Raw genomic sequence first — 12,324 nt, 5'->3', positions numbered from 1 at the left:
CGTTTAATAAGAAGATATTTTATAAAGAGAGTGCACTTTGTGTAAACAGGCAGAAGCCATCTTTGGACAACAGTCTCGACAAGTTGAACCACGAACGCCGTTCATACAGTTCAGAAGTTCGCTGAACTTCATACAGTTCAGCTCACTTGGCAGGTCGTTCGTGGTTCGCCTTATCGTGACTGTTTTCCACAGATTGGCTTCTGCCTGTTTACACGAAGTGGACTGTCTTTGTAAAGTATCTTATCTTATCAATGCTTCGTTTTGCGTGTAGGGTCTTGCGTGTAGGGTCAATGCTTCGTTTTGCGTGTTGCGTTTGCGTCTGAACGAAAACCGCACTTTTCCTCCTGAATCCGAGGTTCTACATGCACATATGCTAATGAGAAGTACCAGAGACTGCTTTAAGCACTTAGATAAATCAGATATGATTATAATCATGTTTTTGTTTTGTTTTTTGGCTTCATGTTAAAAATGTTAAAAGTATTTCAATAAAAGTATTTGTTTTTTTTGGTTATTCATAAGACGAAATACTCCACTTGTGAACTTAGAAATAATGCAATTATTATCAAATATTTTTTGATAGTTTATAGTGATATTACACAAGGGTGTACTCGCATGTTGTGTATAATGTTCTGTCAAACTGGAATCTGAATGTGTTTGTTTCCAGACATTGCTGTCGGAGCCCCGTTTGATGGAGATGGGAAAGTTTTTATTTACCGTGGCTCTTCATCTGGCATTGATACCAAACCTTCACAGGCAAACTTTCTCTCTATCTCTCTCACACACACACACACGCACTCTCTTTCTCTCTCTTTCTCTTTCTCTCTCACACACACACATGCTCTCTCTCTCTCATTACAAGGCTAAAATAATAAGATATCCAGAACAACAACAGCATGTGATATTGATTCTGAACAGCTTTCAGTCCCATGCTCAAGGTTCTGTTTACTGAATAGATTTATCGATATTCACACAGCAGTGTCATCACAGTGTTTTAAAGCTGTATATTTATCCTCGTGTGAAGGTTCTGGATGGGCTTAATGTAGGGGTCAAGCGACTGGGCTATTCTATATCTGGAGGATTAGATGTTGATGGGAACTTTTATCCAGATCTAGCTGTCGGCTCCCTCAGTGATAAGATTGTGCTTTACAGGTGAGATATCTGTGTTTTAGACACTCAAGCTGCAAAACCCCTTACAGCGGATGCAATGGCAGTCATTTAACCTCTTAAGTGTCGCGCCCCCTTCGAATAAAAATGAAAATGCACAATCTGAACTTAAAGAATGCTTTGGAAAATACATGTAGATGTAAGATTGGTCTTGTTTTAAAGAAGACATTTTGGGCGATTTTTGTAGAAGTTAAATAAATTAAGAAAAAAAGTTATAGAAGATTGAATTTATGAAAATGTAAAATGTAAAAAAAATTGATTATTAATATTTTATATAAAATATATTTTTTTCAAAACCTGGTGGACTCTAAAACTGCTAGAAAATCAAAGCCAAAACTCTGAACAAGTCATGTTTAAAATTTTAGGTTGATATCTCAAAAAAAAATAGCTTTCAGGGAGATTTTGTTTCGGGACAGAACCGACAACCATAAATTTTCATACAATTTATGAATTTACATGCTATTTAGAAGTAGTAAGGGAAGTTTTGCATATTTTGTATATGAATTCAACCTCTAAGAAACACTCATGTACGTTATAGCGTTATAGCTCGCTGCCACACCACATATGGGGAATCAAAATTTTTTCTTTGTATTTAAAACATTTTCAGACCTTTTAAAAATGATTTTATCTTTTGAACTATTGGCATGAAAACCAACTAAGGTTTCTACCATTCTTTCATGATTTTCATGTTCATCACTATTTCAAAATTAAGGTATTAACATGCATTAGGAGTGTGAAAATATTCTTGTTGCAAATTGATAGAATATGAAAACTACAGACTGTAAGCTTTCAAATGATACATAGTTTTATATATGATCTATGTCGATATTAGTTTAGGTTTAGTATAGGATGTTATATTACCGTTTTAAATATGTAATTGCTACGGTGCAATGTAAGGGCTTAAAGCCACAGGAATAGTTATTTTGCTTTTTGAGATGTTTTCTGACTCGCTGTTGTCCACCAGGTCACGTCCAGTGGTCCACGTGATCCGAGAGATCTCCATCGAGCCTCAGTACATCGATCTCACGCAGCAGAACTGCAAGGGCCACGACGGAGTTTGGTCAGAGCTACTTTACTTTACTTTTTACAATGCTTTTACATTGTGTTTATGACATATTGCTTGGAAACTGCATGCACAATGATTCATCATACACACACTGCCATTGAAAAGTTTTTAAAAGAAGTCTCTTCAGCTCACCAAGGCTGCATTCATTTGATTAAAAATACAAAAGAAGAAAACACTGTAATATTGTTAAATATTATGACAATTTAAAATAACTATTTTCTATATTTTAAACTGTAATTTTAAATGTTTATTGAGCATCAAATCATCATATTAGAGTGATTTCTGAAGGATCATGTGACACTGAAGACTAAAAATGCAGCTTTGATCACAGGAATAAATTACATTTTAAAATATATTAAAACAGTTATTTTCTATATTTTAAACTGTAATTTTAAATGTTTATTGAGCATCAAATCATCATATTAGAGTGATTTCTGAAGGATCATGTGACACTGAAGACTAAAAATGCAGCTTTGATCACAGGAATAAATTACATTTTAAAATATATTAAAACAGTTATTTTCTATATTTTAAACTGTAATTTTAAATGTTTATTGAGCATCAAATCATCATAGAGTGATTTATGAAGGATCATGTGACACTGAAGACTAAAAATGCAGCTTTGATCACAGGAATAAATTACATTTTAAAATATATTAAAACAGTTATTTTCTATATTTTAAACTGTAATTTTAAATGTTTATTGAGCATCAAATCATCATATTAGAGTGATTTCTGAAGGATCATGTGACACCGAAGACTAAAAATGCAGCTTTGATCACAGGAATAAATTAAATTTTAAAATATATTAAAACAGTTATTTTAAATAGCAAAAATATTTCATAATATTACAGTTTTGTTATTGTATTTTGAACCAAATAACTGCACCCTTGGTGAGCAGAAGAGACTTCTTTTAAAAACATAAAAAAATCGTAAAGATCCCAAACATTTGATCGGTGATGTATATTAATCACATAGAGTATAGATAAATCCTTTTTGAAATTGATAAAGTCTGTATAGTCTGTACCTGTGTAATTGTGTGTTGTCTTCCTGTAGTGTGGACGTGAAAGCCTGCTACTCGTACACTGCGTATCCAGACTCCTACTTGCCGCACATCAGTAAGACATTCCCACATCATCCGCTGTAAGTGCAGATATACTTGTATGTTTGAACGTCTCTGTCTCATCAGCTCTCGGAGTTCATTTCGAGGCAGACGTGGAGCGCAGAAAGCTGGGTCTTCCTCACCGAGTTCAGTTCCTGGACCGAGGTTTATCAGAGCCGGAGTTTGTTCATTCTGTGGAAGTAGAGCTACGAGGACAAAAACATCCGGACTGTCAGACCGTGACTTTAGTTGTGCAGGTAGAGATGCTCTTTACACCTGGTGAAATGAAATGCCCTTTTATTGTCACTATACACATGTACAATGAGATTACGTAAAAGCAACTTCTTTTCCAGTGCCAACATGTAGAGATATAACAACATAGAATTAAAAAAAATAAAGTGTAGTGCAAAAGGAGAGGTAGAGACTATAAATATTATGACAAATATTAAATATTGCACAGTAAGTGGATAGAAGAAAGTGTAAAGGAAGTATGAAGATAAGCACTAAATACAGGTGGAAACAGGGTCTTTTTGTGAATGTCAAGTTAAGACACGTTTATTTATTTAATAACAGGAACATAGTACAACAAAGTTTGTTTCCAGAAGAAAATAGCGTCATAGTTCCCCTTACGAAAAAGAAGTTTATTCAAGAGTCCCATTAGTATATTTCTTTTAAACTAAAAATAAGCAAGTATACTTTCAGTTTATTTTTCCTGTACTTCTCAGAAATATACTTCAAATTACACTTAAGTGTACTTTACTTATACTGAGAGAAAAGGAAGTATATTTGTCCTGTTCTTGTACTTAAAAGTGTAATTAAGTATTCAAAGTATACTTGTATAAGTATTACAGTAAAAAAGTAAACTACTAGTATACCCATAAATTCACTTGGAGTACACATACATAATGAACTAGTTGTGCACTTACTGTTACACTTATAGTACACTTAAACATATACTTTTATGTACTAAAAGTGGGCCAATTTAGTCCCAAGCGGTATTAAAATAGTACATTTACAAGTTTACTACTAGTACATAGTGACATTAGTATACTTACTACATAATGTATACTTAAAAATATAGTTGAACATTACTTAATAAAATTAACTTGAAATATACTTCTTTTTCGTAAGGGTCTGCTTAATTAAGTTCAGTGATGGTTCATTTTTGTGGTAAAAAGTTATTAATTTAGTTAATTATATATATATATATATATATATGTATATATATAGCCGCTCTGGAGAAAACCGTGATGTCATCGTCCAGCTCAGTTCAGTTCTCATATAATGGTGTCAATGCAGGAGATCAATAATATTGCTGAATATGAAATGTTAAATGTCAAGTCAGCTTTATTTATATCATTTTTTTTGCAAAGCAGCAATCACTAGCTTTTGTTTCCATCCAAAGTTGCTAATTTAATTGGAATATCGCGTAAAGAATTTGTGAATAAACATCTTTTATGTGTTCAAGAGAACAAAACTGTCGAAATTTCCGCAAATGATCTGTAACAAAACTGGATATTTCTGCAACTGGCGAAGTTCTCTTGTGTTTGGGAACGCAGTCATGTCAGACGCTTCTCAAACCAACATTTCAGATGTAGTGCGATGTGATTGGTCCACTGGTTTATCCAGTTATCTAATCACATCCTCTGAGACAAAATCCTGTTCATGTAAACGTGTTTCTGTTGCATGTCTTCTTAACAAATACAAAAATGACGTGCCTCTATTTAGCGCAGATGTTTTTATACACAATTTTAGAATTGATGAACATCAATCCACTGTTTTTTTTTTTGTGTGAATGTGAATCACTGAATGTAAAAAAAAAATAAAAAATGGGTGGATGAAAACATAGCAACTGAAACCACATAATGAGGAATTTTGCATGGCGTTTGTTGCGGAAATGCGTATTTGCGTTCTGAAAGCATCCCGGACAACTTTAGCTGTGCCTCATCTCCTCAGGCTTTCTTTCGGTAATTCATTTCTTGAGTTCGTGCAACAAACATTCTTCACTTCTGTTTCCTCACCGCTGTTATTTTTGTTGCATGTTTATTTTGTTATTGAGAGGAAAGTGTGCAGCACATATTCATCTAAACGGCGCTCTCATCAGCGTGAACAGTGTCGAAATGTTTGTTTAAAATACCACTTTACAACTTCTCGTTACCCCAGAAGCAAAGAATGAAAAATAGCTTCATTCTGACAGTTTTTCTCCACACTCCCTTTAAATTTCCTCTCCTCCTTTGTCATATCTTTGATATTTACTCTGCATTCTGAGTTGAGCGAGCGGCTCCGAAAGAAATTTATAAAATGACATGATGTAAAGGCCGAGTATGGTAACCCATATGTCCTCTGCATTTAACTATCCAAGTTAGTGCACTGCACACACATTAGGAGTAGTGAACACACACACACACACACACACACACACTGCTGGTATTGAAAATTGAACCCGCAACCTTCGGATTTACAGTCTCTAACCATTTTGCCATGACTTATTTAACATCTCACATGCTCTGCTCCGGAGATCACCCATATACGTCATCGAGACTATCTAGATATCTATAGAAGGTATAAAATACTGTAATTTTGTTTGTTTATTGTTACTTTTCTGACCTCCTGAGGTCACAGCCTTCAAATGAGACACAGCTATTGAATTCTGTCTGTTATAAAACAGGGGATTCAAACTTTGCTCCAAAACACAAACACATTGCGATCGAAACTGCGGCTGCATTTCATAATATGAAAGGAGGGTCTCAATGAAGTGCTATAAACTCTTCTGTTCTTGTTTCACCAGGAAAACATTGTGGACAAGCTGCGGCCCGTGTCTCTGGCGATTACACACACTATCCGGAGAAGCAGACATCGCCATCACACGGGCCATAACCATAACCATAACCAGCTGAGCCCTGTCCTGAGCCCCAGTCCCTCCAACACACTCTACTCCGAGGTACAACACATGCACTGCATGATCCACCGCTGCTGATGTGCTGTGTGTATTGATTTTGGTTCAGAATCTGATTTTGATTCTGTGTTCAGAGGTTTGTGTATAATGACTCTAGACTGTGCATTTGTCTCAAGAGAGAGATGTCCTACACTGAAAAAAATAATATGCTTTATCTAATCAATAAAATTGTGGCAACATATTACAAGCAATATTATTAATTAAATTGTACAAATTAGAATTATTAGAATGTTAATTTGATTAACTATTACTCAATTCTAATTTGTTCAATTTAATAAATTAGATTTAAATTTATTGATTAGATAAAGCATATTCATTTTTACAGTGTACATTAGATTAATATCGGACTACTATCACTCTGTGTTGCACATTTAACTCTCTGGTGCTGCTCATGTGTTGCTCATAAATGACTGAAATCTTTTTAGGGCCCGAGCACTAACAGTGCGAGGACCCTATTGAAACTGTTAGGGTTATTTTTCTTTTTTCTGCAAAGCGCCATTTTCGGGGGCCGCAACATGCTCAAAAACTCACCAAATTTGGCATGCATGTCAGGACTGGTAAACAATTTCGTATTTTGTGGGTTTCGCGGATGGGCGTGGCAAAATGGCACGCTAGCGCCACCTAGAAAATTGGAAAAAATTAGCCCCACGTTCAACCTACACGCACGAAATTCAGTGAGGACGTGTATAATATCAAGATGCACAAAAAAAGCCTCAAGAACCCATACCCTAAACTCGAAAGGAAGTCCGCCATTTTGAATTTGGCAGCCATTTTGGGACGATTAACACACTCCGTACTTTAACGAACTCCTCCTAGGGATTTAGTCGGATCGACTTCAAATTTCTGCTGTGCCTTCTAAAGGCATTGATGATGTAAAGTTGTGCTATCTTCACATTTTTGACGATGGGCGTGTCCGTGGCGTCGATGATTCTCCATGAAACAGGAAGTTGTAGTAACTTGGCTGTAAATGCCCAGATCTGCACCAAATTTTACACATTTGACAAGAGTCCCGCCCTGAACAAATCTACATGCCGACATTCACCCACAGTCATAGCGCCACCAAGTGGCAACAGGAAGTGACCTTTAACGAAGCAGCCCCGGCCGCATGTTTGACCGACCTGTACGAAATTTCTGTGGTACATCTACCATGTCCAGACGCACAGAAAAGTCTCTTGGAGCGATTCCCTAAACTCGACAGGAAGTCCGCCATTGCTAATTTTATTGCCAGTTTTGGATGATTTACTCATTACGTACTTTAACTAACTCCTCCTAGGGATTTAGTCTGATCGACTTCACATTTCTGCTGTGCCTTCTAAAGGCATTGACGATGTAAAGTTGTGCTATCTGTGCGTTTTCGTCCATGGGCGTGTCCGTGGCGTCGATGATTCGCCATGAAAAAGGAAGTTGTTGTAACTTGGCTGTAAATGCCCAGATCTGCACCAAATTTTACATATTTGACAAGAGTCCCGTCCTGAACAAATCTACATGCCGACATTCACCCACAGTCATAGCGCCACCTGCTGGCAACAGGAAGTGACCTTTAATGGAGTAGCGTAGCAAATTCACAGCCACAACAGCTGAGCTGCAAAATATGCAACGCGGCCACCTCACACCCCGACGCGCTACAGGTGCGAGGGCCCGCCCATCGCTGCTTGCAGCTTTAATTTTTCTTTTTTCTGCAAAGTAAGCGTCATTTTCGGGGCCGCAACATGCTCAAAAACTCACCAAATTTGGCACGCATGTCAGGACTGGTGAAAAATTTCGTATTTTGTGGGTTTCGCGGATGGGCAGGGCAAAATGGCTCGCTAGCGCCACCTAGAAAATTGGAAAAAATTAGCCCCTCGTCCACGTTCAACCTACATGCACGAAATTTGGTGGGGATGTGTATCATTTCAAGACGCACAAAAAAGCCTCAAGAAGCCATACCCTAAACTTGACAAGAAGTCCGATGACGATTTACACACTCCGTACTTTAACGAACTCCTCCTAGGGATTTAGTCGGCTCAACTTCAAATTGTACCTTCTAAAGGCATTGACGATGTAAAGTTGTGCTATCTGCACGTTTTCGTTGATGGGCGTGTCCGTGGCGTCGATGATTCGCCATAAAACAGGAAGTTGTAGTAACTTGGCTGTAAATGCCCAGATCTGCACGAAATTTTACACATTTGACAATACCCTAAACAAATTTACATGCCGATATTCACTCACAGTCATAGCGCCACCTGCTGGCAACAGGAAGTGACCTTTAACGAAGCACCCCCCGCAGCTTGTTTGACCGACATGTACGAAATTTATGTGGTACATCTATCATGACCAGACGCACAAAAAATTCTATTGGAGCGATGCCCTAAACTTGACAGGAAGTCCGCCATTTTGAATTTGGTGGCCATTTTGGGACGATTTACACACTCCGTACTTTAACGAACTCCTCCTAGGGATTTAGTCGGATCGACTTCAAATTTTTGCTGTGCCTTCTAAAGGCACTGACGATGTAAAGTTGTGCTATCTGCGCATTTTCGTCGATGGGCGTTTCCGTGGCGTCGATGATTCGCCATGAAACAGACTCCACCTGATCCGCCTCAGACTCCAACGTGCTACAGGTGCGAGGGCCCGCCCATCGCTGCTTGCAGCTTTAATTTATGTAATGTTTTGTATTTTTAAGGGGATTTTATGGCACTAAATTAAAATTATGCAGTAGTTATAATACATTTATTCACTTAACTGTTATAAACATCGGATGCTTTAGAGCACAGACTGAAGTTTAGTCTCATTTTCATTGTAATAGTGGCTGTCATTTCCCAAATTGTGAAAAGTGCCATCGTATTTTGATCTAGTCAAAGACAAGTCAAATTTATTTGTATAGTGCTTTTCACAATACATATTGTTTCAAAGCAGCTTTGTAGAAAATCATGATGTTAATGTTTTAAAGTCCCCCTGTAGTCAATCATTCAATCCATCAGGAGGAACCAGTAATATAACTTAAAAAATGAATCTGCAAGCTTTCTGTCTGTTCTCAGGTTAACTTTGTCAGGGAAGGGTGTGGTGAGGATAAGATATGCCAGAGCAACCTTCAGCTTGTCTACCAGTTCGGCACAAAAGCACCCGTTTCACACGCCTTCACTCCTTTACCGCGGTAAGTCTCTGGACTCATCCTAAATGTGAACATATGTCCTAAATGTTTCTACAATTCATTCATTAATTGCCTGTACATACTTTTATTTTCCTTAACCAGTGCAAGCATTTCACTCGTTAAATGTAAAAAATAGGTAACACTTTACAATAAGGTTATTTGTAAACATTAGTTAATGTATTAACTAACATGAACTAACCTCGAGCAATATATTTGATACAGTATTTATTCATTTTTGTTAATGTTTGATAATAAAAATACAGCTGTTCATTGTTCGTTCATTTTAGTTTACAGTGATTTCAATAACGTATTAGTAAATGTTGAAGATTAATAAATGCTAGTATTTATGCTAAGAAGTATTGTTCATTCTTATTTCATTTTAACTAAGGCTGTTAACAGTAACACTTTACTTGAAGGGGTCTGCATGCATACGACTGACATGACACCTTCATAATCATTACAGGACACGTGTCAAGAATAGGACGGAGGGTTTATGCATGTTTATGACAACTGTCATTAAGTGTCAATTGTGACATTTTTAATGCAAATATGACATTGTTTGAGATGTCTTTATTATGACAACTTGAGATAAACCAATACATCATAACCTGTCAGTGTCTCATGACAACTTGACATTACTAAGACAACACAACCTGTCATAAACATGACATAGCAGATTAATGATCAAACTTAAGAAAGCACCTAGCTTTATGGGTTAACATTACATTAAACGTTCATGTGATTGGTTTTGACATTGGCTGTCATGAAGCCATTATAACATTTTAATGACGAATTCAGTTTGTAAAATATTCATGACACAGTTATAACAGCCTCATGAATGTTAAAACCAACCGCATGACAGTTTAATGTAATGTTAACCCATAAAGTTAAGAGGTTTCTTAAGTTTGATAATTAATCTGCTATGTCATGTTTATGACATATTTATGACAATTTATGTTGTCTTGGTAATGTCAAATTGTCATAACAAAGACATCTCAAACAATGTCATATTTGCATTAAAAATGTCATAATTGAGTGAATGACACTTAATGACAGTTGTCAAAAACATGCATAACACCTACATAAAATCCTTCATTTTATTGATGTGTCATGATTATGAAAGTGTCATGTCAGTCTTATGCACACCCCTTCAAGTAAAGTGTTTCCCAGTTAACTAATGTTAACGAATGAACCTTATTGTAAAGTGTTACCAAAGAAATGCATGAAGCCCTCATAGTTTGAACTCCTCTGCGTTTAGAGACGGCTCTGATGTGCCGGTGTTCTCTCTGTCGGATCAGAGGTCAGTCGTGCTCGAGGTCACGGTGACGAACACGCCGTCGAACCCAGAAACCCCTCAGGAAGACGGGGACGATGCTCACGCCGCGCAGCTGATGGTGTCTCTGCCAAACACACTCTCGTACTCTGGACTCATGGGACAGCAGGTTCTCCATCAGACGGTTCATGTGTCAAGTGTAGCGATGCCCTCGTGTCACGATTCGATATACATATGATATGATACGATATTATTGCAATACTCCAAGACATATGGTTAAAGGTTAACAAAAGAATTTACTGATTACAATGCTAAATTTGGTGTTTCATTGTGTGTGTAAATGAATAGTCTTGGATTTGGTGCTGAAACCCAAAGCACAGGAGTCAGGACAATAGAGTCACCAGAATAACAATATTAATGATTCTGAAGCTGAAAACAGAATTATTTTAGACGAATATGCTTTCTCTGTCACTGACTAGATATATTTAAAATATAATGTAGGACACTTTTTACTTTTTATCAGACACTAAAACTGTTTAAACTTGAATTTCTTTTCACACAGTAATTTTTATTTTTGGGTGAACTATCCACAATATATATTGTTGCATTTTTGTACTGCGATATATTGTGACACGATATATCATTAGGCTACTGTCCTAGATTTCAGTCATAGTTATTATAGGCCTTGTTCACACTGTCAGTCCAAATCCGATTATTTGTGTATCCGATTGGAATCTGATCTAACATTATTGATGTCCACACTGTGTATCCCAACTGTTCAGATCCGACGTGTGTGTCCGTGGTGCTCTTTCGTTTTCTGGAATATCTGCAGTGGTTTCATGGGAATGACGTTGCGTTGGTAGGAATACGCCAAAACAATAGAGCAATTGAGATGTTGTGAGAATGCAAAATGAGAATGCGTTGAAAAATCGCATTTCGTGTGATTGTTTTGCTCTTCACATTAGCTAATTCTGATCGGATTTCAATAGGATGTGCACATAAAACCGGTTTTGGACTGACAGTCTGAACGTAGCTTTAGCCTCCTAATGCTGGTCTTGTTTTGAAGGTGTTGTGTGAAGTCAATCAGAACGGCTCTCAAGCGCTGTGTGATCTGGGTAATCCGCTCAAAAGAGACGCAACGGTACAGTAACACTCTCACATACACACTTACACAATTCTGACCTTTGAGAAACTCAAATTGACCTTTAATTCTTTTTGCTAGGTCAAATTTTATCTTATTCTGAGCACTTCTGCCTTCACTATACAAACTACGTCACTGAGTGTTCAACTCGCTCTGTCTACGTGAGTTCCAGTTCTGATTTCTGCCTGCCATTTGAAAAATTATTTTTTTGTGAGCAAAACAAAATCATACAAATAATGTCGGATGAATCTCACAAAGAAATGTCTTGGTCATATTTCACCCTGAATTTGACGACCATATTAGTTTTGACCATATTAGTACTAATATGGAAAAACGACCATAGTTTTTAGTTTTGCATTGTAACATCATTTTATTGAAAACAGCTCATTTCCCTCGAAATACCTTTACTTATATATAATGAAAATAAATAATTAAATGCATGACAGATTTTTTAAAATTCAGATAATTTAAAAATCACATTCTGGGTACGTT

At 36.8% G+C, this 12,324-nt stretch overlaps 1 protein-coding gene across 1 annotated transcript in view; it reads left to right on the top strand.

Moving 5' to 3' along the window:
* Window positions 1–12,324, top strand: part of itga7 (integrin, alpha 7) — a 56,761-nt gene that overhangs the window by 27,142 nt on the left and 17,295 nt on the right. The window contains exons 9-18 of the mRNA XM_089125247.1: window positions 665–753; window positions 1,022–1,149; window positions 2,129–2,224; window positions 3,287–3,348; window positions 3,420–3,589; window positions 6,121–6,273; window positions 9,306–9,421; window positions 10,677–10,860; window positions 11,758–11,832; window positions 11,914–11,993. Coding sequence (XP_088981373.1) covers window positions 665–753; window positions 1,022–1,149; window positions 2,129–2,224; window positions 3,287–3,348; window positions 3,420–3,589; window positions 6,121–6,273; window positions 9,306–9,421; window positions 10,677–10,860; window positions 11,758–11,832; window positions 11,914–11,993 — 1,153 coding nt within the window. The remainder of the gene's footprint in view (window positions 1–664; window positions 754–1,021; window positions 1,150–2,128; window positions 2,225–3,286; window positions 3,349–3,419; window positions 3,590–6,120; window positions 6,274–9,305; window positions 9,422–10,676; window positions 10,861–11,757; window positions 11,833–11,913; window positions 11,994–12,324) is intronic.

The sequence above is a fragment of the Pimephales promelas genome, chromosome 21, assembly GCF_988280905.1.
Source record: "Pimephales promelas chromosome 21, fPimPro1.hap1.1, whole genome shotgun sequence".
NCBI classification, from domain to species: Eukaryota; Metazoa; Chordata; class Actinopteri; order Cypriniformes; family Leuciscidae; genus Pimephales; species Pimephales promelas.
Note: the sequence above shows the minus strand (reverse complement) of the source record. Positions and strands in the feature narration are given on the sequence as shown.